The 25,811-nt window shown below is 38.0% G+C and overlaps 1 protein-coding gene across 1 annotated transcript; it reads right to left on the reverse strand.

Annotated features, from left to right (window-relative positions):
- Positions 1-6,001: 6,001 nt before the first annotated feature.
- On the reverse strand, positions 6,002-25,216 carry LOC127158600 (GTPase IMAP family member 8-like). The gene is made up of 6 exons (XM_051101669.1): positions 25,171-25,216; positions 16,987-17,049; positions 16,268-16,843; positions 6,998-7,060; positions 6,279-6,854; positions 6,002-6,006 (listed from the first exon to the last, which is right to left on the reverse strand). The coding sequence occupies exons 2-6, from the start codon at positions 16,997-16,999 to the stop codon at positions 6,002-6,004; spliced, it is 1,233 nt and encodes a 410-aa protein (XP_050957626.1). The 5' UTR covers positions 17,000-17,049; positions 25,171-25,216.
- Positions 25,217-25,811: the final 595 nt, after the last annotated feature.

Genomic DNA, 25,811 nt, shown 5'->3' on the forward strand with positions numbered 1-25,811 from the left:
TATAAGCACACTATAAAAATGCCACATGACATCAACATGACATGGTGCTAAAACCTAAAGCTCCTCCACCTCAAGCTCTTATTCTTTCCTCTTTCACTGCTTCCACTTTTATTCAGCACACATAAAAACCACAACTGCCAAAGTGTGATTAATTGCTCTTTTTGTTTACCACTAGTGCATGCTGATGACATTTTATTCTTCTATAGCAGCCTTCACTAACAGGCGGACTGCGGTCCGGGTCCGGACCGAGAAGCCATCCCATACGGACCCGGACCTACAGCCAAAACGTCAACGTTAAGGTTATGATTTAAAAAACTGTCGGGACGCTTCTATTTCAACCAGCGCCGCTATATGATTGTATGGTAGTGGAAACGCACAAGCCAATTGCATGCGAGCTAAGCATACCACGTGATACCACTCAGCCTATCAAGTCTGATAAACATTGCGAGTCTACAGCGCAGACAGATGAGAGTGTTAAGCGGCAAGTTTCACATTAAAAGAGATGGTAAAAAAGAAAAGAAAGATAGCCATACATGAAACAGAGACACAGGCGACTGCGAAACAGGCGAGAAAGACGGAGAAAGAGAGAGAAACCGACGAGTGAGGCGGAGAAAAAGAGAAACAGGCGAGTGAGACGGAGAAAGAGAGAAACAGGCAAGTGAAACGAAGAGAGAAACAGACGAGTGAGACGGAGAAACAGAGAAACAGACAGAAAAAGAGACGATCAAGACTAAGAGAGAAAAAACTGAACAAACGGCGCTCTCCAAAAAAAGAAAGGTAGACAGCGAAAACAGAGCATTTAATCCGGAATGGACAGATTCATTTATGTTCATACTTCCCACTGGGAGCACTAAACCAGTGTGTCTCATATGTTCAGAAACTGTGGCTCTTATTAAAAGTGCCAATATTTAATTAATGAGAGACCATTATACATATCTACAGTCATACATATATTGTAGTTCGTTATAGAAACGAAGACGCTTGTATGCTGGAGAAGAACGTGTTTATTAGCTCCCATCCGGAGCTCATATCACCCAAACAACCTGCATCCTTGTATAGATAAGGTATCACCACAAGGGGGCATACCAGGACCGGAAATACCATATATGTACATAGTCCTCTTAAACACAGTCTGAATGCATTTTAACTTTATTGCACATCATTTATCTACATCCCCTTTCCTTAGTTTTGTAATTCCCTCTAAGTGAAACTCTGCAACTTTACGAACATCTTTATAACATCTAGAAATTGCAAAACTTAAATTGTAACTGAAAATGACAACTAAAATATCAAATTACTCCTTGCCATAACACGTTCTGTACGTTAGATTCTCGACAACATGTGTGGTTAAACAGAGTACTAAGGATTGGGCTTGGAAACCCGACCATATCTAGTACGGTATGGCAACTTTTGATCTGTTGGCTCAGCTGGAATGTTCTCTTCAGAATGCACAGCCTCTTTAGACACGTTGTTGCTGTCTGACATAGATTTGAGTTGTGACAACAGGTCCTCCAGATTGGCTTGTGTGCAGTGTGGAAAGGGTTCTTTTACAGGGAGTAGATGTCGACGATTTCTCCTGTACTCTTTACCATTGGACTCCACAACATACGATCTGGGCTCAGCGAGAGTGCTCCTAACAACTCCAATCTTGTCGTGTCCTTTTGTTGTTTGCATCCTCACTACTTGGGATTCATGTAGTGGAGAGAGTGGCTTGCTCCTTTTATCATAGAACATCTTCTGCATTTGTCTCTTTTTGGAAAGTTGTTCTTTGATTTTCACAGTGTCCTTCGATCTTGGCTTCAGCATCTGCTTGCTGATTGGCATGTTGGTACGTGTTACCCTGGACATCAATCTCTGTGCCGGTGAACCCAGTATCTTATCCCGAGGAATGTTGCGGATGTTCAGCAAATTCAAATACAAGTCTGTCCCATCCCTCTTAGTGGTTTCGAGCAGGCGCTTTGCACTACGAACGGCTCTTTCTGCGAGACCGTTTGCCTGGGGATATTCAGGACTACTAGTGATGTGACAAAAGTCCCACGAACTTGTAAAATCTCTGAAAATCTGGCTTGTGAACTGGGTGCCGTTATCGGTGATAAGCTTTAGGGGAATGCCGTGCACAGAGAAGTGCCTCTTCAGTTTGTTGATGACGTTTTGTGAAGACAAATTTCTAAGTGGATTTATTTCAAACCACCCAGAATATGAATCTACCAGCACTAGGTACTGTTGGCTGTTCCAGTCAAATATGTCAGTGGCAACGACAGACCAAGGCAGTTCTGGGATCTCGTGTAAGTGCAATGGCTCCTTTTGTTGATGTGGTTTTAAAGCATTGCATATGCTGCAGGACTGCACAAAGTTGTCAATGTCCTGTGTCATAGTCAACCAGAAAACGACATCGCGTGCTCTGCGTTTGGTCGCTTCGGCTCCTGCATGGCCTTTGTGCAAGATCTGTAGATTTTCACTCTGTAGGCTGTGAGGAATTACAACTCTTGTTCCCTTTGTGATGATTTCATCCTCAATACTGAGCTCATCCCTGAAAGGAAAGTAGGGTTTTAGTTGCACCGGAACACTCTGAATTCTCTTTGGCCAGCCGTTCTTGATGGTGTTGCACAGAACTTGCAGAGAGCTGTCTTTTTCAGTGTGTTCTCTGAGCTCTTGCAGCCGGTTGACTGAAATTACTTGGACAGCCATCACCTCAAAATCTTCCTCGTCTTTGAGATCTGTCACCTTCCTGGGAGCATGTGACAGTGTGTCAGCCAGATAGAGCTGCTTTCCTTTTTTGTATGTCAAAGTCAGATTGAATTTGTGCAGCTTCAGTATCATTCGCTGGAGTCGTGCTGGAGCAGTATGTAGGGGTTTGTTCAGAATTGTGATAAGGGGTTGATGGTCTGTTTCCACTAAGACTGGTTTCCCATAGATGTAGTCATAGAACTTCTGACAGGCGAAGACCACTGCCAATAGCTCTTTTTCAATTTGAGCATACCTCATTTCCGTTTCAGTGAGAGTACGTGAGGCATAGCTAATGGGCTGATCATTCTGCAGACATGCTGCGCCTAATCCATATTGAGAAGCATCACACGTGATGGTCACAGGTTTGCTTACATCAAAGTATTTCAGCACTGGTGGGAATGTAATGCACTTTTTTAGTGTGTCAAATGCCTCTTGTTGTTGCTGTGACCAGCACCAAACTACGTCCCTGTGGAGCAGCTGTCGTAGTGGTGCTGCCAGTTCACTGAAATTTGGGATAAATTTGCCGAGGTAGTTAGCCATGCCCAAGAAACGTTGCAAGGCAGCTTTGTCATTTGGCGGTGGCATCTCTGTAATGGCCTGTATTTTGGCTGGATCTGGCTTTAATCCATGTTCTGTGAACAGGTGGCCCACATAACTGACTTCTCTAAGCCTGAACTTACACTTTTGTGGGTTGAGTTTCAGATTCACTTGCCGTGCTCTGTTTAGAACCTTCCTTAAGTTCTCGTCATGCTCCTTCTCCCCTTTTCCTCCAACAATGATGTCGTCTACAATTATGGCACATGGAAAGCCTGTGAAGATCTGTTCCATTGCTCGCTGGAACACCTCTGATGCCGAATTAATGCCAAAAGGCATGCGCAAAAAACGATATCTGCCAAAGGGGGTTGCAAAAGCAGTACACAGGGAAGATTCATGGTCTAGCTTAATTTGCCAGAATGAGCTTTTAGCGTCAAGCACTGAGAATACGCTTGCATTGGACATTTGTGAAGCTACCTCTTCTACTGTGCGCATAGGATGATGAGGGCGCATAAGGGCTTCATTTAGATCTCGTGGATCGATGCATAGACGGATCTTGTCAGTGTCTTTCTTGTGTGTGGCGACCATTGAGGACACCCACTGTGTGGGCTCTGAAATGGGTGTTATGACGCCCAATTTTGTCATGTTGTTCAGTTCTGCTTCTACTTTGTCCCGCATTGCTACAGGTATTCTGCGAGGGGGCCTTACCATTGGAGTAATGTCTGGGTTGATCTTCATTGAATATGTCACAGGTAAGGTGCCTAACTCGTCGTCAAACAGGTCAGCATACTCTGTGAATATTTCTTGTGAAAGGTTATGATTTTTGTTGAAATCAATTCCGTGCACTTCTTCTTTGAGAGATATTAAGTTCATTTTTAAACAGTCTGGCAGGCCCAGCAATGATTTGACATTCTTATCAACAACATGAAACTGCAACAGGTGTGATTTTTGTTTGCTGGTCAAGCATTGCAGCATCACAGTTCCTCGTGTTTGAATCACAGTGCCTCCATATGCCACTAATGTTGCTCTTGACTTTTCTTGGATTTTCTCTTCTTTTTTCACTGCTTGGTATGTTTCAGTTGAAATGACATTGCACTTTGCTCCCGTGTCAATTTTAAGCTCAAGGGGCTTACCATTTACTGTCAGGCTGCAGTGTATTTCTTGCTTGTTAGTTGTACTTTGGTTGACTGCATCTATTTCACTGGCACCAAGACACAGCCCGTCGATATGAAATGACTCCTCGCTGCTGTCTGTGTTTACATCAGTGATTTGATGAATTAATTTGAAATTGTCTTTTGATGCAGATCGGCACTGGGACTTGAAATGATTTAACTTTTTACAACGGTGACACTGTTGTCCAAAAGCTTTGCATTGATCCCGCTTTGCTGGATGATTTCCACCACAATTTTTACAGTTTGTAATGTTCTTTGTCCCGCTCAGTTGCTTTTGTTGCGGTTCCTGCCGGTGCACCACGGCTTTTCTCCCTTTTGCTTTAAAGTGAACTGCATCAACGCTCGTAGGCCCGGTACGCGGTGCAGCCAGTACCTTTGTGTGCTGTTCGGTTAATTCGCTGATTTGGCATATTTTAACAGCTTTCGCAAGAGTTAGATCACTTTCTCTGAGCAACACTCTTCTCACACTATCATTGTCTATGCCGCACACCAGTCTGTCTCTAATTAATTCGTCCGTGAGCGCACCAAAGTTACATGTTTTTGCCTTATTTCTTAGTGTACTCACGTAAGCCTCGATGGTTTCCCCTGGTTTTTGATTTCTGGTATTAAACGAATGTCTCTCCATCGTCACGTTTGTCTCCGGACTACATACTTCTCTGAATTTTCGCTTTAAACATTCTGGATCTTCTCTTGACTCCGCTGGTGTAACTACATCTTGCCCATTGGCAGCCAGTATCGCTGGAGCATATGTGAATGAACGCTCTCTTTCAATTGCCTCTGGTCCCGCAAGATTGAGGAGTATGTAGGCTTTAGTTTTATCTGGCTTTTCACTGTGGGCTGCTGCGATGAATATGTCGAATTCTAGTTCGAATTTTCGCCAGTTTTCTGCTGTGTTGCCGTCGAAGATCAGCGGGTCTGGTCGGCGAAATCCTTCGGCCATTATGTTCTCATTTATTTTCTTTCTTTCTTGAGTATTTTAACTTCTGACACCATGTAGTTCGTTATAGAAACGAAGACGCTTGTATGCTGGAGAAGAACGTGTTTATTAGCTCCCATCCGGAGCTCATATCACCCAAACAACCTGCATCCTTGTATAGATAAGGTATCACCACAAGGGGGCATACCAGGACCGGAAATACCATATATGTACATAGTCCTCTTAAACACAGTCTGAATGCATTTTAACTTTATTGCACATCATTTATCTACATATATGTTCAGTTATGTTACATGACAATAAATCAGTCAAAAGGTTTTTGAATTGTACTGAATTCATTTGATTTGGCAGTCAGGGTTTTATTACTTGCAGATGTCTAAGATTAAATTATATTATAAAAAGTTAAATATATAAGCTTTTACACTAACTTGTTAGACATTATGATCTTCCAGACTTTTGCTTCAAGAAATTTTCTCTGACTGGACCTCTTTAAACTTTAGTTAAATACCCCTGTTCTATAGTAACGTGCGTCGTAGCCTACATGAATCAACAGGTGTCATCATCGTATGGATCTATTTTGCACAGTGTGATCAGCAATAATCTTATAGGATTGCTAAAATCGTGCAGTGTCTCAGGCTTAAAAGGAAAAGAAGACGCTCAAATGTGCATGCGGCACAAGAACAATGTGTTATGCTCTAGTGTGTCACACGTTCAAGATTCTGTGTAATTATTGTGTAATTAATTTGAACATTGATAGCTATTATGTGAGTGTCAAATTAGCCAGTTATCACGATTAGAAGATCTGGCATCTGAAATGTTTTGAGTGAGGTAGGAACTTTCATAAGACTTGATGTGACTGCAGCATAAACTGTTTATTTACAAATAAATATGACCTTTTGTGCACTCACCTCTTTCTGTGGCTTCTGTAGTGAAATCTCCACATTTGTTACAATTCAAGTAACATCCATCGTTCTCCTGAACAATTTCCTGAAGTGATGCTATAAGGCCAGCAGGGGTGCTGTTTCTCTCCAATCTGTTGTGTCTGTTAGAACATTTCTTAATGATTTCCTTTAGGACATCATTGACTTCAGTTGGCTCAGCACGGTCTGGCTCTTGTGTCGTGAGCACCAGGGTGTGTTGAAACACACTGTCAGAGAAACAGCTGAGCAGTATCTCGATGCACGCTTTCTCTTCTCTTGAACACTCATCGGGTTTGAGGACCAGAATGATCACGTGAGGTCCTGGAGCAGACAGAGACAAACACTCCTTCACTGCCTGTGTGATGTGACGTAGTGAGAGATCTGGGTTGAGCAGGAGAGGAGTGTTGACGACAGTAACATGTTTTCCTCGGACTCTGTCACTATACGGCCCTACATCATCTGAAGGAGATTCGCTGTCAAACGCTGCTCTTCCTAAGATGAAGTTTCCCACTTGGCTGTTCTCTGACACACTCTTACCCAGAAGAACAATCCTCAGATCACTCACTGAAACACACAACACACAGGATGTTACAGTATGTCACGATGTAATGGGTGCCTGTAAAAATAACCAGCACCCTGAAGTGACCCTTTAGGTGGCTCAAATATCCCGTATCGTGTCTCTGTGTATCAATAAAGACTAGACTCACTCTCAAGAGGCATTCTGGTTTTGCCGTCTCCTCTCTTGGCAGGTGGAACAGGGGCAACAGAGGCTGGAAAAATAAAAATATAAATTACATTTGATTCCAGTGAAAATTACCCATTAAATTATGAAAATTATAGTAAAAGTGTAGTAACCACGGTTTTTTGGTGTATTGACTACCATTTGTAAAACCACAGTTTTACTACAAATACCATGGTTAAACTATGGTTAGAATACTAAAACTATGGTTAATTTGTAGTTACTGTGGTTTAACTATAGGAACTGTGTTTTTATGGTTTTATTTGTAGTAAAACCTTGGTTAATTTTTGTATGGGTATTAATCCCACACCTTGCATAGTTTTACAAAAGAAAATAAAACAAATTATAAATAAAACAAATAAAAAACAAATACAACACAGCCCAGTGTTAAATTAACTTCAACTTCAGTTCATTTGGCTCCACACTCAAGAGTGTTAAAAGTAACACTGAAGAGAACACCGAGTTGTGGCACCCATCATGCATTGCAGCATGAATAAATTATGAGCTGAATTGTCTTTGTAATTTCTTTTATTCTTACTATTTTCTTTGCTTTTGCTGTTTTTATGTGACTTTTTAGTAGCTTGTTTTGTGATGTTCAGAGTTGATCTGTTTATCTGAATATGCCGTTTGTTATCGTTGTTGAGATTCATACACCGGTTCTTGAGTGTGGACTCAAATAAACTCTCAAGAGTGTTAATGTAACACTGGGCTTTTTGCTGTGAAGGAAAAACAAAAACGGCTTTATAAACTAATTCAAATAATAAATTATTGAACACAACATTATTGAACATAACAAAATTGCAATTTGTATTATTGTCATGATGCGTTGGAGGGAACAAGGAGACAAAGAATAAGTTTAAACAAAAAAAGCAGGTACACAGGAGCATATGGTATGACAAGTAACAAAGGACTAAAGGAGAGACGAGAGAGGAAAATGACCAAATATGGGAACACAGGTAGGACTACCATGGCAAAACAGGACCAAAACACTGACAGTTATTAGTAAATGTAGTGTGTTGAGCATCTGCAACTTACTTTCAGTTTCATTTGTGTCAGTTTGCATGTGGGAGATACTCAGCTACTGATCCGCGGCGATGTGCGTTGCATTAGCAGTCATGTCTGACTATAACATGACATAGCCTATAAAACGCTCTCACACATTTATTATTTTTTTGGGAGAAGTAAAATTTGCATATATGGTTTCAACAACCAGATGCATTTACACTTGTCCAGTTTCGTCTGGAATGCGGCACAGACCACCTCCAGTGGTTTAAGCGATCAGATTTAAATGCGTCTCGAAAGCTATTTCGATTTTCACAAATAGCTGTCAGCTTTGCCCCACTGATGTGTTACATTTGACAGCTGCATTCGGTGAAAATGTTAGAAAAACAATAATAATTCATATTCACAGAAGCAAATATAGTACTTCTGAAGTTATGTGCGTTTGTTTGCAGGATAAATGTCAGTCCTTTGAGTCTGTGCTTATTTTTCCTCACGCCACACAGAACTATGTAATATTTTAGATTTTTACACATTTAACAGGTGTACAGTTTTATTTATGTCATTTGAATAATGTTATATTAGGTTAAATTAAAGAAATTAAATTAAAGAATCTTGTATGTTTAATATTGATATGCTAAATGTCAATATTCTCACACTTCTTAATATTTTTCACAAATATTTTATTATTATTATTATTATTACTTCATTAGGCTATTAGTTTTCTGTCCTTTATTTTGACAGAGAAGTATATGACATGGAAAAAAAGATTTGTCCACGAATTAGCAAATTGTTGCGTATTTTAATTTTAAATCTTTATTTTAAAGGGGTCATCGGATGCCCATTTTCCACAAGTTGATATGATTCTTTAGGGTCTTAATGAAAAGTCTATAATATACTTTGATTAAAAATTCTCAATGGTTTTGTAAAACAACACCCTTTTTACCTTGTCAAAATCAGCTCTGCAAAAATCATCTCATTCTGATGGATTGTTCCTTTAAATGCAAATGAGCTCTGCTCGCCCCGCCCCTCTCTTCTCCCCGCTGCTCTGAGAGACTTTTTACCTGATGATGCATTTAGCGCATTAGTGTTTAGTTGCTAACTAGCATGTTATTAGGAAAGGTGATTGCAGAGATTCATAAAAAACCCTTACACTCACTTCTGCTGTAAGTGAATCTGGATCATGAATGATTTGTGTGAACATAGACGGATATATGTAGATCGGGAGGTGCATTCCCTTCACAAACAAACGTAATCCACTGCATCTTCAGCGGCTCAGATGTCGGGAGTAAATGACGACCACTATGTTCATTATTACATCCAGCAACACAACACCTCAATCACTCAATCAGAGATATTCTTGTCTAACTTACATCCCTGCTCTGGCATCAAAACAAAGAGGTCAGACTGTTACAGCTGATCTGAGGTCAGACGCTCATGTCAATCAACGATTGTGGGAGTGGCCTCTGTTCGTGTGATGCCACAACGACAGGCATCTGAGAACAGGGATATTATTTTTACAGATTAATTAAAAACCACTGCATAGATTTTTATCATTATAGGGTAGATTTGTACATACACTGACAACACACATTAATGTTAAAATAACATGTAAAAGTGACGTTAGCATCCGATGACCCCTTTAAGGCAGCAAAAATAAACAGGGAAAAATCCAAAAGGCACAGAAGAAAACTTGCTGGCTGCACACTGGATGGTTTTAAGGTCAATTTGGCCCGATTCAATGCTTTCTGCAAAAAATCCTATATTACATGGTGTCATTACAATTATTTAACTGCTCCCGACCGAGACGGAGCATCCCCGAACTCAAACAGTATATATCAAACATTTATTTGATCTTGTGGGTCTCCGTGAGATCTTGTGTCACTGTGAAATCATTTTACAATCAACAATTGTGTAGTCTCATGGTCTGCTCGAATCATCTAGTGTGTGTGTTCAGAGGATTATAAGGCTAAAAATGAGTTAAAACTGTCTTCACGTCTGTGGTGTCCCATGGTTTTAAAATCAGTTAAGACTTGAAAATTGTCTAGTGTGTGACCAGCCTTAGGAACAACAATAACCAAGCAAAGATACAAAGGAACCAACGAGATTAAATATACAACACAGAAGGAGACACTTGGAAAACATTAGCACTGTTTACGAGAGGCACAAGTTAGATATGAGAGTCCTATAGGGACCTCTTGTGGACAAAATTAAACATTACAAAGCAAAAACCCCTCCATGCCACATGCTATCAGGTTCTGTGGACAACAAAGGATGGCTTTTGTTGAAAGATAACAACATTACCTCATGTGGAGAGGGGGGTTAACATTTACATACAGTAATCTCCAGTTAGGAACTGCTTTATTCTCCCTCAAGCTGAGCTCACACTACAGGATTTTTAAAATCCTAACCGATTATGAAATCTGGTTGCAGCGCACACATAAGGAGAAACTTTGCAGATTATCTTGCCTGAAATCTTAAACATGCACACACTACAAGATTTGAAAATCATGGCGCATCACACACTACAAGATTTTAGGTGTGTTCGACTTCATCTACGGCTACAGACGGAGATCAACGAGAGCAGCCGAGAGCAGTCGTGCGTTTCACATATTGCTTAATACAGCGCCATCTGAACAAGAATAATGATCAACATAAACATATACTATTTAAATACTAATAAAGTGGGGTTATATGTGCTTTTATCAGTGTTTCATGATAGATCTGACTCAATATAACATTGCGACTACAGTAAAACACTTTTATTGTTCTAAAAACACAGACTTGTCAGCATTATCGGACTTGAGAAAAGGCTTGTTTGAGATGAGCAAATTCTGCGCAGAATCAATCACCGGTGATCACGGCAAGATGCATGCCGGTTAGTGTGTCCGAGTTACATCCGCCTTGCTCTGATGTCATGCTGACATGTGCCAAAACACTCTGGCGACAGCGAGGCGGCTGTGTCGGATTGAGCAGTCGAGTACAGTATCTCTCCACCAACTGTGCTGACCAAAAGCATGATGGGAAACACCTGGATGACGACACAGCCTAAAGCTCATTGGTTCAGACAACCGTGATGTTGCCGTTCTTTTCTAAAATGTTTTATTTTTTAATCTAATATCATGTGATTATGTGTTTAAATTATGCATGAATATTGTAAAACACTATGCCAGTGCGATCTGTGAGATTGTTGTCATAGTTCTATAAAAAATCTAAAATACACGTTTGTATTAAAGTAAAACTGGATGATAAATAAGCCTTTCATATGGAATTAAATAGCAAACACTTTGAGTGTCTTGTTCATCATATTTATTTTCATATAAAAACAACAGAGATGAAATTATATCATGTTTATCAGCAACACAGCACATGAGTGTGATAACACTATATCTTTGATCTCGTAAGTGTCTGTTCTACTTCTCCAGGTCAGAACTGTCCGTCTTGACTGCACTGATTTCACTTCTCCCCTCACTGCAGCCCCTACTCTCACCTACATTTCAGACGAGGCACATCTCAAACGAGCCTATTATCATGACGGATGGAGCGCCTCACGTGATCTTACGCAACCGATTGTCATTTTCCCTTTTAATGTTTACAAATGTTTTTTTTATTTATTAATTTTGTTTATTTGGATGTCTTGTTATAATTGTATATGTTTTGCTGTAGTTTATAATAATAAAAAAAATGCAATAAAAAATAAAAAAATACATGTTGGTTAACTGTTATATGCTTTAACTGTTTTATGTCTATAGATTTTACTTTAGGCAGGTCGTGATTTGAGAAGGCAAAACTGATTAAACATAGTCTATGATCAACTCACTGTCTGCCGCTGACCGATTGGAAGTTAATTAAAAAAAAAAAAAAAACTTATATTTAATGAAAATGCTCCAAACGTTTCTCATAATTAACTTAATAAAAAAGCAGAAACAAAATATAATCACTTTGCCATTATATTCAAAACTGAACTATTTTAATTGCTAAAACAGTAGTATATAAGCTGTTTTGGGAGAAGAGTAAAAAAGATGGGCTTGGGTCGGACTCGGGCCGCATGGATCATTGCTTTCCTTGCTCCATACGGTTGTGGTATGTTTTCAACATATTATACAGACAGTGTTACTACAAAAACATAAGAAATTTAATTTATTTAAAGATTTAAAATCCTGAATATCAAACATGTTTGATATGATCGGGGCGGCCCCGATTTGTGTGAGAGCAGATCGGGGGTAAAAAGATGGGAAATTCAGGGCAAAATCAGGCTAAAAATCCTGTATTGTCAGCCCGGCTTAAGTGTGAATGATCACTCACTACCTCAGACTGACCAAACCGGTTTTGCCTTGTGGCGGAAACCACAAGGTAAAGCCGGGCTCACACTACAGGAAAGCACATTGTTTTAGACAGTGAAAGGTAAGATCCACTGTAATCACTGAAGTTATATAAACAGGTGATCACATTGTGTGATGCTACAATGTGAGATTAAAGCAGATGTATAGTGTTACGTCCCAGGATGTATTTTTTGGGCGTGGTCATATGCTCTGCTCCTTATCCATCCGTTTAAAAGAATTAGATCTCCACGTGAAGCAGCAAGAAAATTAAAATTTATGCTTAAAACTTCAAGTGGTAGAAGCAGAAACTGATAGAGAAATTAAACTCCGCACTTTAGCGTTGCGATCTGAGGAATTGAGCAAAAAGCCTATTCCCCCTCAGAGCAGTCTCTCGATTATGAGGTTGTTAAAGCAGCAGTCCTCCGAGCATATGAGCTAGTGCCTGAGGCGTACCGGCAAAAGTTTCGAGCACATGCAAAGTCAGCGAGACAGACTCACGTGGAATTTGTGAGAGAGAAAAGAGGATTGTTTGAAAAAAATTTTTTTGGTGTCTCTCCAGTAAAATCACTACTTTTGAGCAGTTATAAGAGTTGATCTTACTGGAGGACTTTAAAAGCGGTCTTTCCGAGGGTGTCGTCGTTCATTTAAATGAACAAAAAGTAACTGCGTTGTTGGATACTGCTGTTAGCAGACAGGTTTGTTTTGACACACCGTAATGTGTTTCCATCTGTCCGTTCGTCAAACATTCCTCTTGCTAGTAAAAATACTGTGCGAGAAAAAAAGTACAAAAAGTAATGGTAACCGAGACAGGTGGAAGAGACAGACATTTCTGTTTTTACTGCCTTGACCAAGGTCATCTTATTGCTGAGTGTCAGGCTTGGAAAAAGAAAAATGCTGAAGCTAAAACTAAGAAAGCTGCTTTGGCGCAAACTATGTCTTTGCTTGAAGATGAGTCCATGCAACCTTTTCTCCTTTCTGGCTCTGTTTGCTTGTCAGACACTGAGCATCAGCCCATTGTGATTCTGCGAGATACTGGCTCGGCACAGTCCTTCATTTTAAAGGAGTTACTGCCCTTCCCACAAAGTTCGTACACAGGCACTGATGTTTTAATTTGTGGTATTGAGATGGGGAGTGATAGTGTTCCTCTCCATCAAGTACACTTAAAACAAGATTGGGTAGCACTTTTTTTGAGATTGGGTAGCACTATTAAAACTTGTTCTGGTCCAGTTCAGGGCTGGCTATGAGTTACTATTTGGCTGAGATTTGGGCCATGATTGGCTCATGTCTGTAGTCCAGATCTGGGCCACTCAAAGGCTGTAATCCGATGACCCCTTTAATGAGTGCTGTATGTGATACAGCAATATATACATTATACATTACCCATCAATGTAAATACTGTATATATAAATGCATTGGTCAATGTTCAGCCTTAACACTTGATGTTTGGTCTTCATATTTTCAGCACAATGTGAATTATGCATGAGAAAAACTTTGAAGACTTTGTTCTAAACATAGACTTTAAGGTATGCAAATGGGTCTCAGATCAGAGGGGCCATACCACTTCTGACAGAATTGGCCAATCAAAACGCTGGATCTGAAAGGTGCCAACATGCAATTCCCGCCTTCTCAAGGAAGTGTTGAAAGGTTCTCTTTAAGACAAAAGGGGTGCTATGTTTCGTGTCGCTAAGTTTTGTGTTGCTAAGTTTCGTTGTGCTAGGTGCTAAGCACTGTGTACTAAGTGGCGTAGTCTACTGCTAAACCCAGAGCTAAGCTGCTTTGCTGGAGAAATGAGGAAGATCTGCAAGTGAGTTTGGGGAATTTGGAAACTGCCGCAGCAACAACGATCACAAGTGTAGTGCCCCCCATCTTCTGCAACGACTTCAGATTCTTCTCTCCAACAATCCTCTGCTTGCGAGTTCCAAACTCCCAGGATCATCTGCGACGACTTCAGAATGTCAATGTTCTCCCTCCTGTGTGTTCCTGTTAGTCCAGATCTTCTGTACAGACTTCAGAACCTTCATCTTCAAGGCTCCTGTTTGCATGTTCCAGACCAAAGGACCTTCTCAGTGCTCAGGAGTTCATCAGCGCTTCGAGTCCAAGGCTGAAAACAGATCTAACTCCTCTCTTCCCACTGCAACGTGGCCCAGGTCAAAAGTGGAAGATGCGGAACGTTAATATATCACTCTTTCCAAATCTCTTGACAGAGACCGTTGGCATTAGTGTATTGTCAGTTTATGATTATCTAATTTGCTTTAGATTCTATATAACTGATATCAGTTAATAACAAATAATCTACCAATTTATTTGTTGAAGATAGAATAAGGTTTACATTATTACTTTCAGGGAACTTCAGTTTATCTTTCCATAAGGTCACGTTCATAGTAACATCCAACTCAGTCACTTGCATTTATCGATCTTTGCACTTTATCCATTTATTGTATCCATTTAGTAGCTGTTAGTTACTCTTGTCTATGAGAAGATTTTGAAAGACAATCTCAGGCAATCAGAAACAAACTGGACCCTGAGCTTCCTTGTCTAACCAGTGTCGAATCCTCACACTTAACACTGACACTCCAGACAGGATGTGTTGAATTCCTTCCTGTTTTCCCTCAACACGTATGACTGTGTGGCTACCAGAAGCTCCAATATTACTGGGAAGTTTGCTGATGACACAACAGTGGTTGGTCTTATCTCCCATGGCAACGAGATTGCACATCGTGAGGAAGTACAGAGGTGAGAGGAAAATCACCCCTCCCTCAACACTGCAAAGACTAATGAGCTGACTTAGAAGTCAGAAAGTAGTATATGCCCCCATCACTATCAATGGCGACAGAGTAGAGAGGACCAGCTCTTTCAAGTTTCTTGGCATACACATTACGGAGGACCAAACATGGACCGCACACATACAGAACACTGTGAGAAAAGGCACAGCAGCGACTTTTCTTCCTCAGGCGATTGAGGAGGTTAGGAATGAGCTCACGTATCCTCTTTTTAGGACTTTTTATAGCTGTGCTATTGAAAGCATCCTAACTGGGCATATCACACCCTGGTTTGGGAACCACATTGCCCTCAAACATAAAGCCTTGCAAAGGGTAGTGAGCTTGGCCAAATACACCATATCCCTTCAGGATAATTACAATGAGCTTTGACGATAGTCTTTGCTCAGGCACTTTTCCTATCATAGAAAATATTTTTATCTAACTTAATAAATAATTATGGTTAGGAATTTATGCAATTTTGTACAAAATAAAAGCTTTTCAAAACAAACCTCCTGGTTAAACAGAGCACACTAGTGAGTTAAACAGTTAAAAAAAATCCTGATTTTATTTAATATGGACACAGTTATTCTCAAATGTGCATAAGCTAAGATCAGTGAGGCTTATGATTAATCAAATCCAAAAATAAATACAAATTCAGTCCTAATTGAAAGAAAACAGGTTGACAGAAAGAATGAATCCCATATTTGATGATAATATAGCAAAACAAAGGATTTATAAGTAATTTTTGGGGAACCTCAAAGGTTTTACAGATATTTGAAAACAACACAAGGATTAAATTATTTCGACATAAATTGTAAAACGTCTTCATTTGTCTATTAGAATCTTTACGTCGTTTTTACTTTTCTTTTTAAGCAAATGATGTCATTACATTGCTGTCTTGACATCAAACTTGATATTATGGTTTCAAGTATAAATACATCTCCCCTTTCCAAAGAACGCGCAGTAAACTCAGACATCTAAATAAAGATATTTTAATCAAATTCATTCAGATAACTAAACTAGCCAAAGATCAGTTATCACGATTAGAAGATCTGGCATCAGAAATGTTTTGAGTGAGGTAGGAACTTTCATAAGACTTGATGTGACTGCAGCATAAACTGTTTATTTACAAATAAATATGATCTTTTGTGCACTCACCTCTTTCTGTGGCTTCTGTAGTGAAATCTCCACATTTGTTACAATTCAAGTAACATCCATCGTTCTCCTGAACAATTTCCTGAAGTGATGCTATAAGGCCAGCAGGGGTGCTGTTTCTCTCCAATCTGTTGTGTCTGTTAGAACATTTCTTAATGATTTCCTTTAGGACATCATTGACTTCAGTTGGCTCAGCACGGTCTGGCTCTTGTGTCGTGAGCACCAGGGTGTGTTGAAACACACTGTCAGAGAAACAGCTGAGCAGTATCTCGATGCACGCTTTCTCTTCTCTTGAACACTCATCGGGTTTGAGGACCAGAATGATCACGTGAGGTCCTGGAGCAGACAGAGACAAACACTCCTTCACTGCCTGTGTGATGTGACGTAGTGAGAGATCTGGGTTGAGCAGGAGAGGAGTGTTGACGACAGTAACATGTTTTCCTCGGACTCTGTCACTATACGGCCCTACATCATCTGAAGGAGATTCGCTGTCAAACGCTGCTCTTCCTAAGATGAAGTTTCCCACTTGGCTGTTCTCTGACACACTCTTACCCAGAAGAACAATCCTCAGATCACTCACTGAAACACACAACACACAGGATGTTACAGTATGTCACGATGTAATGGGTGCCTGTAAAAATAACCAGCACCCTGAAGTGACCCTTTAGGTGGCTCAAATATCCCGTATCGTGTCTCTGTGTATCAATAAAGACTAGACTCACTCTCAAGAGGCATTCTGGTTTTGCCGTCTCCTCTCTTGGCAGGTGGAACAGGGGCAACAGAGGCTGGAAAAATAAAAATATAAATTACATTTGATTCCAGTGAAAATTACCCATTAAATTATGAAAATTATAGTAAAAGTGTAGTAACCACGGTTTTTTGGTGTATTGACTACCATTTGTAAAACCACAGTTTTACTACAAATACCATGGTTAAACTATGGTTAAAATACTAAAACCATGGTTAATTTGTAGTTACTGTGGTTTAACTATAGGAACTGTGTTTTTATGGTTTTATTTGTAGTAAAAACCTTGGTTAATTTTTTGTGAGGGTATTAATCCCACACCTTGCATAGTTTTACAAAAGAAAATAAAACAAATAAAAAACAAATACAAGTAAAACAATAAAGCTTTATTTATAAACTAATTCAAATTATAAATTAGTGAACAGCATTATTGAACATAACAAAATTGTAACTGGTATTATTAGTGTGTGATTTTGGTCATATCCTCTATTTTTTTATTCTAAAGATTAATTATGTCAAATCACCTGTATTTTTTCAGCTACTTTTTAAGGTACACCTGTTAAACCACTCGTTAATGTAAATATCTAATAAGCTAATCACATAAAGTAACTTGGAGCATTTAGGGTCTGTTTACACCTGGGGGGTGTTCCAGAAAGCAGGTTATGTGACATTACCCGGGTATTAAGGTATGATTAAGATGCCATAGCAACTAGCTCTCTGAAGATAACCTGCTCCAGAGTAGGTTATGTTTCAGGGTTAGCTTATTTTGGAGCTAACGGTTTTTAATAAATAAATAAATAAATAAATAAACATATAGATAGATAGCTAGTTTTATGATATGTAAATTATAAAGCACTAATATAAATATAAGGTAATATAAGGTAATGTATTAAATAAAATATAAGGTAATATATTGTTCTAATATGATTATTATATTTATTTTACTAGCATATATAATAGTTATCTATATAAATAATATAATATAATAGTTATCTATACACTATTATGACGAAGTCATCACGCACCATAAATCTGCATTTTCTATAATGTATTTTTATAATAAAAACACATATATGCCTTATATAATTGGCATGAAACAAATAATGTAATTCTTATTCTCAAGGATTACAGATTGAACAAAAAAAAAAATTGTGCAACCACCAATTAGGTGGCGATATGCACCAAGTATTCAAATGACCTTTTGAACAGAAGAAGAAGAAAGAAGCAGTATGGTGTGTTTTGTCTTAGCGTCCGTTTCCATAGTGACTTGTCGTTTTGTCACTCCGTTGAGAATGTCTTGCGTGTCACAACCAGGAACATACTCCCAGATGAGTTTTTGGAACCAGCATACCTCGAGTAAGCAATGTTTGGGTTTAGGATTTAGCAGATGGTAAATTAACCCTGCTTTCTGGAATACACCCCGGTCACTTCTTGCATTTTCTTTGGTTGAATATCTATCTGATTTGTTTAAACGTTTCCAATTACACTTGGCCACATAAATGTGTCTTCGCAAATATATGATATGCACTGTATTTTATTCATTATCAGCTCATTTTAGGATCAAAGACCGTAACAATTTCTAATGAAACCTATCTGCATTCAAGTGATGATAAAACATGAACACATGAAGATAGAAAAAATGTTTAGTTTTTTTTGTTTGTTTGTTTGTTTAAAAGCAGAGGCTTGGCTCTTTTTTTGATATATAATATGTTCATATATTCCTAACAGAAAATATTCTGAGGGCCATCAAATTTAGGTAAAAATCCATCAAAAATGCTGGCGGTGGCTGGCAACTTTTTAAAAATCACTGGCAGGAAAAGAGTTGGCTGATTTATGGCAGACCTGCCCTTATCATCCGATCGTGGTTGTATCTCTCTGTTAGTGCTACTGGATCTTAGTGCTGCATTCGATACTGTTGACCACAACATTCTCTTGAATAGACTTGAAAATGATGTTGGCATTAGTGGTAGTGCATTGGCATGGTTCAAATCGTATCTATCTGACCGCCATCAATTCGTGGCAGTAAATGAAGAGGTATCATATCGATCACAAGCGTAGTATGGAGTGCCACAAGGCTCAGTACTAGGGCCGTTACTTTTTTTACGCTTTACATGTTACCCTTGGGTGATATCATCAGGAAATATGGTGTTAGCTTTCACTGCTGTGCTGATGATACCCAGCTCTATATTTCTTCGTGGCCCGGCGAAACATAACAATTTGAAAAACTAACTGATTGTGTAGCTGAGTTAAAAAGCTGGATGCCGAGTAATTTCTTACTGCTAAATTCTGAAAAAACAGAGGTGTTAATTATTGGACCTAAAACCTCAGCGTGTAATAACCTAAAACACTGTCTAATACTTGATGGCTGTTCTGTCAATTCTTCGTCATCAGTTAGGAACCTAGGTGTGCTATTTGTTGGCAATCTTTCCTTTGAAAACCACATCTCTAGTATTTGCAAAACTGCATTTTTCCATCTCAAAAATATATCTAAACTACGACCTATGCTATCAATGTCAAATGCTGAAACATTAATTCATGCGTTTATGATCTCAAGATTAGATTATTGTAATGCTTTATTGGGTGGTTGTTCTGCTCGCTTAATAAACAAACTCCAGCTGGTCCAAAATGCAGCAGCTAAAGTTCTTACTAGAACCAAAAAGTATGATCATATTAGCCCGGTTCTGTCTACACTGCACTGGCTCCCTATTAAACATCGTATAGATTTTAAAATCTTGCTAATTACTTATAAAGCCCTGAATGGTTTAGCTCCTCAGTACCTGAGCGAGCTCTTATCTGTCACAGCTGTGTGTTGAATGAGATGAACAATGACGGAATATAATGAAAAGTCTTTAATAAATTTCACAAACGGTAACTCCAGACAGGAACAGAAGGGAAAGACACACGCCAACATAACTTTAACATCCGACAACCAAACAATGAACATAATCCAACTTATAAAGGAGTGCTGATGATACAAAGACAGGTGTGGGTGATTAACCAATAATGACTTAACAAAACAGTCCCAACGGGGGTGTGACATGGGCAAAACAGTCCAAGGGGTCTGACATTATCACATTATAGTCCCTCACGTCCACTGCGTTCTCAAAACTCTGGCAATTTGATAATACCGAGAATATCAAAATCAACCGCGGGCGGCAGATCATTTTCTTATCTAGCGCCCAAACTCTGGAACAATCGACCCAACACTGTTCGGGACGCAGACACGCTCTGTCAGTTTAAATCTAGATTAAAGACCCATCTCTTTAACCTTGCTTACACATAACAAATCAACATATTCCTATAATTCAAATCCGTTAAAGGATTGTTAGGCTGCACTAATTAGGTCAACCGGAACCGGGAACACTTCCCATAACACCTGATGTACTCAGTACATCGTCAGAAGAATGGCATCTACGCTAATATTAGTCTGTTTCTCTCTTATTCCGAGGTCACATTAACCACCAGATCCAGTCCGTATCCAGATCAGATGGTCACTGCAGTCCCCTGGATCCAGTCCGAACCCAGCCCAGACGGTGAATCAGCACCTAGAGACGACCTCTACAGCCCTGAATGTCAGCGGAGTCCACATCAACTAGATGAGCCCCAGAGACGGATCCACAGTGAAGACCACATCACCTAGATGGCTGTCGGCACAAGACCACGGGAACTTTGGCCAGAGGAGAACTGGCCCCCGACTGAGCCTGGTTTCTCCCAAGGTTTTTTTCTCCATTTGTCACCGATGGAGTTTTGGTTCCTTGCCGCTGTCGCCTCTGGCTTGCTTAGTTGGAGACACTTATTTTTCAAACAATATTGTATTTTATTTGAACTGAACTGAGCTGAATAATGACATCATTGAATTCAATGATGAAAATTGAGTGTTTACTGTTGCCCTTTTGCATTATTGATGCACTATTTCCTATTTAATACTGTACAGCCACTTTGATACAATTTTGTATTGTTAAAAGCACTATATAAATAAAGGCGACTTGACTTGACTTTTGCTAAAATGAACGAAATGACTCGAAAAAAGATTCATTCATTTTGCTGAACGAGACTCAAAGGTCCGAGATGGTAAAATGATCCGAACTTCCCATCACTAATAAAAAATAGTAATAATAATACTAAATGCATAAATAATAATACTAAAATGCATTTGTAATATATACTACTAATAATAATATCCAGCTGTAACATATTTTGTAGACATATTTCTAACAAAATATACATTGTGCACAATTTTAGTGTTGTTTGCATTATATTTTTATAACAGGTTCATGTTTCTGCAAAAGACTGCATTCTGTTTCCATCATGGAGCAAATGAAACACTGGATGGTTTGTGTAAGTTATAATTAAGACTTTTTTTTTGCAAGAATGGTCTAAGTGATGGCAGATACATCAAGTGTACAGGTCTTTTACATACAGTAGTTCAGTGGTTCATGTTCGGAAATACCAGTTGAACAGTTCTCAATGTTCTCAACTGCTGTGTGGTGGTTCTGTTCTAAATCATTCATTTTTTTTGTGTCTTGGTGGTTCTTATGGGAGTGATGATGTCTGAAGTGAATTAAATGATATGTTGTCATTTGTGAAGTTGATAATTTAAATGTGATATGCATATTTAAATGTAATATTCATATTAATTTTAATAACAGAGACAATGTAAAACTCTTTCCCTTAAAACACGTACTGTACTGTTACTACTTAAGATTCATTTACAGTTGCCTAATGTTGCTGACCTTTGTGTTTTTGGGTACATTTAATAGGAGGGTTGCTCAGACCATTTTTCCTGGACACTGGACTGAGTTATCCTGTAAAGATCTTCCAGTAAGTTTTTGATTCATTACATATTATTTGGCATATCATCCAATTACATTGCATTTATTTATCTTTTTAAAGGTCTTCATCAGAATGAAAAAGGCACAAAAATGTTGAAGAATCGTGGCCTAATTGTCTAACCGCGGGCAGCAGATCATTTTCTTATCTAGCGCCCAAACTCTGGAACAATTGACCCAACACTGTTCGGGACGCAGACACACTCTGTCAGTTTAAATCTAGATTAAAGACCCATCTCTTTAACCTTGCTTACACATAACAAATCAACATATTCCTATAATTAATAATCTTCCAGTATTACAGGCACAAAGTAAAAAGGCACAAAAATGTTAAAGAATCGTGGCCTAATTGTTAGAGAGTCAGACTTGTAACCCAAAAATCACAGGTTGAGTGAAAAAAAAAAAAAAAAAAAAAAATCATGCATGGAGGGCTGCAACAATTAACCCTAATAATTGATAGATACTTGGAAAGGAAGTGGCTGTAAATTGTCACTTTGTATAGATCAGTGGTTCTCAAACTTTTTATACCAAGTACCACCTCAGAAAATATTTGGCTTTCCAAGTACCATCATAATGACCAGCATTAAAATACAGTAGCATAGTAGGCCTAACTATTCAGCTACAGCTCTGCACAGTTCAAAAATGAGGCTGTTTTTTCCTAATAAGAATATTTATTGTTGTCACTTTAACTTTGTAAATACACAGTTTGAACATTAACACTGCACTAAATTTGAACATTAAACAATGATTAAATTAAAATGTGTTGTACCTAAAAGTTAGTTAATAGTTCATAAAAACTGCAGATGTAAAAACACAAAACAAAACAAAACAAAACAAAACAACAACAACAACAACAACAACAACAAAAAAACAACTTTACTCAAATAAAGATTACGTTACAATGTACTGTGTTTTACTGAAAAGATAATGTAGTCACCCCCCCTTGTCATCCAAGATGTTCATATCTTTCTTGAAGAAAATAATTTCAGGATGTTTTTCCATATAGTGGTCTTTAAATGCGGTTTCAAACGATCCCAAATGTGGTTGTAAATGATCCCAACCAAAAAAGAAGGGTTTTATTAAGTGAAACAACAGTTTTTTTTTTTTTTTATAAAAATAATACAATTTATATATTTTTTAATGTCAAACGCTCATCTTGTCTTTCTCTGCCTGAACTCTGTTTTTTTTTTTCTTTTTTTTTTTTTTTTTTCCGGTTCATGTCAGTTAGTGTATGTAGAAAACTCCCATCTCATGTTCTCCCTCAACTTCAAAATTATCTCTGATTAACTTTTTTGATCCACTTCAAATGTTGACTACTGTATAGATGTATAATGTTCTTTACACAAATGTTTTTTTTTTACAAAATGTTTTTTTTTTTTTTTTAATTATTACAAATGTGCATATATTTTCACTACCTCTTTCTAAAAATGTTTATGGAATTTGTAATTGTAATTTCATAGATATAAATAAGTAAGCATGATTTACAATGTTACAAAGATATATGTGTGCTTTTTTTGATGTATTAATGAATTTGGGTGGGATTATTATTGTTATTTATTTATTTGTTGTGTAGACAAAAAACTTGTGTACACTAGCTAAAACTGAATAAATGTTTTATTGGCTAAAATTGTGTCTGTTTGCCAAATTGGTTAATGCAACTTAACAGAAGGTTATTAAACAGTACTAATTCTACTGGCTCTTCTGATTATTATTATTATTATTATTATTATTATTATGTTTTATCAACCATATATGTTTGTCCTTATCAGGCAAAACATTTTTATTTTTAATGCACTTTTAGTAAATGTACAGAAAAACTGTAAAGCATGGTTAAAACAGTAGAAATTACTGATTCTATAATTTTTTTTTCTATCCTGTGTAATCAATACAATGGTAATATAACACTAAAATATATTTCAAACTTATGAACAGCTTGTGAGATTTTATATGCATAAAATAATAATTGTCATTTGTTTTTCATTATGGATGCACTAAGACGCAGTGGTGAAAACGTCAGTAACCTGTGGCCATCCAGAATAAAATTCCAAAGGTACATTCGATTTTTTTTTTTTTTATATCATGATCACTATTTTTTACAGTGAAAGAATGGGATTTGGGTTTATAGAATTATGTTGGATTTATTACTTAAACAGATGAAAGGGATCAATAGCGTTTAAGAAAACAGCCTGCCTTTATGTTAAATAGGAAACTTATGGTTATCTTTTGTTTTACTCACATTTTCGTATCTTCCTATTAAATCCATTCACGCTGAAGGCTCTTTTGCCGCTCAGTCCGGCTGAGGGGGCGTGTTCCGGCGGGAAAGTGACGTCAATGCGTACCCTCTATCGTAAAGACCTTTCGGCACGCCCATTGGTCCAGCCTGCAGTTACCCCCGTCTCCATATTTTTGCTCATTATGATTTGTTGTCCTTCGATACTGGAACACACGTGAACTACAAAGCCTATTTTACCTAGTAAATAATAATAAGCCTCAAATATATAGCGTATATGGAATTTTTGGATTTGTGCCGAATCAGAGATGTAGGATATGAGCCCATGCAACTTTACCTTCAGTTTCCCTTTGTTTCGGCTTGCCTATATTCTATAATAAACGAATAAAGTTTGATTCTACGCCAGAAACACAAACTATCTATAATGCTTACAAGAAAACATCTTAAAATATAGGCTAAACAGAAGTAAAATTAGCATCATGCCACATTTGAGTGTATATAACATAACTATTAACGTATTTGCTTAAAACCCCCTTTAAACCATCATGGAGTGCTTGTATTAGAACTAGGTTTTGATTGTGATCTGAAGTTGATTTTGATTTAATAATAAGCAGACATGCACTATTTTGTATGTTTAATAACGCCACACTGCTTGTTGATAGAAACATACAAAACATACAGAAAATAGATCATATATATAGGCACATAATATTATATAATCACATGCCTATTTGCATTTATATTTCATGTGTAGAACAGAAGAAAAACGTTTCCTTTTTTTTTTTTTTTTAACACAGAAGACAGAGTGAACGCGCTCTATGTAACACTCGCGCACGTGGAAAAACCAGCGTTTACACTCAGTTTCCTGTCGCGAACGCTGAGAGAATCTAATTACAGGCTACCGCGGCAGATTCTTGTTTTGCAGAAATTACAATAAATGCACCGTGACAAACGTCAGCTATTCATGAACTGTGTCTGATTTATTGAGGAAACGCCTTGCAGTAACTCTTGATCGATTTTGAGCGTAATATTTAAAATTAACGTATAATATAATGTCAACAAACATACGGTCACAATATGAGAAAGACATTACTGGACTTACCAATAACTATGATGGAAACTGTTTTGTTCCACGGTGTTCTGAAATGGTGTCGCAGCCAATCTAAAGATTAACTCAAACTTTCAGTTGCGATTTCTTCTTCTTCTCTTTAGGAGTGGGCGTATCGACCGCAATTTCGCGTATATCGAAACCAACGTTGGTATTGCTATCGGATCGACACCCGCCTAATTAGATTGATACTTTAGGTTAAGTTTCTCTCCTCTACACGTAATACATTCAACAAACAGCAGACATGTGTATGTGCATATATCGATATAAAGTTGGTTCGATGTTTAATGTTTGACATTTGTCAGAGATTCAGTCTTGGAAATCTTCAAGTTCTTTAATGATTGAGCACAATGACAAGAAACATACTGCGTTATAACTGTTTACAAATGTAGAAGAAAACACACAATATGTTTTATTTGTTTTAATGTACTGTAACTGATAGAGCTTATAATGTAATAGTGCAGGATAGGGACCGTCGAAGAGCAAAAAGTACAATTATTTCATCTAAATGCTTCACTTGTCAAATGTATAAAACATAAATCTCAAATTAAGGGATGTGTCTTATTACTGGTTCATAAAAGAACATTTAGATATATGTTTTATTCACAGATCTATAGCACAACAAAAGTTATTGA

The sequence above is a fragment of the Labeo rohita genome, unplaced genomic scaffold (genome assembly GCF_022985175.1).
Source record: "Labeo rohita strain BAU-BD-2019 unplaced genomic scaffold, IGBB_LRoh.1.0 scaffold_159, whole genome shotgun sequence".
Taxonomy (NCBI): Eukaryota; Metazoa; Chordata; class Actinopteri; order Cypriniformes; family Cyprinidae; genus Labeo; species Labeo rohita.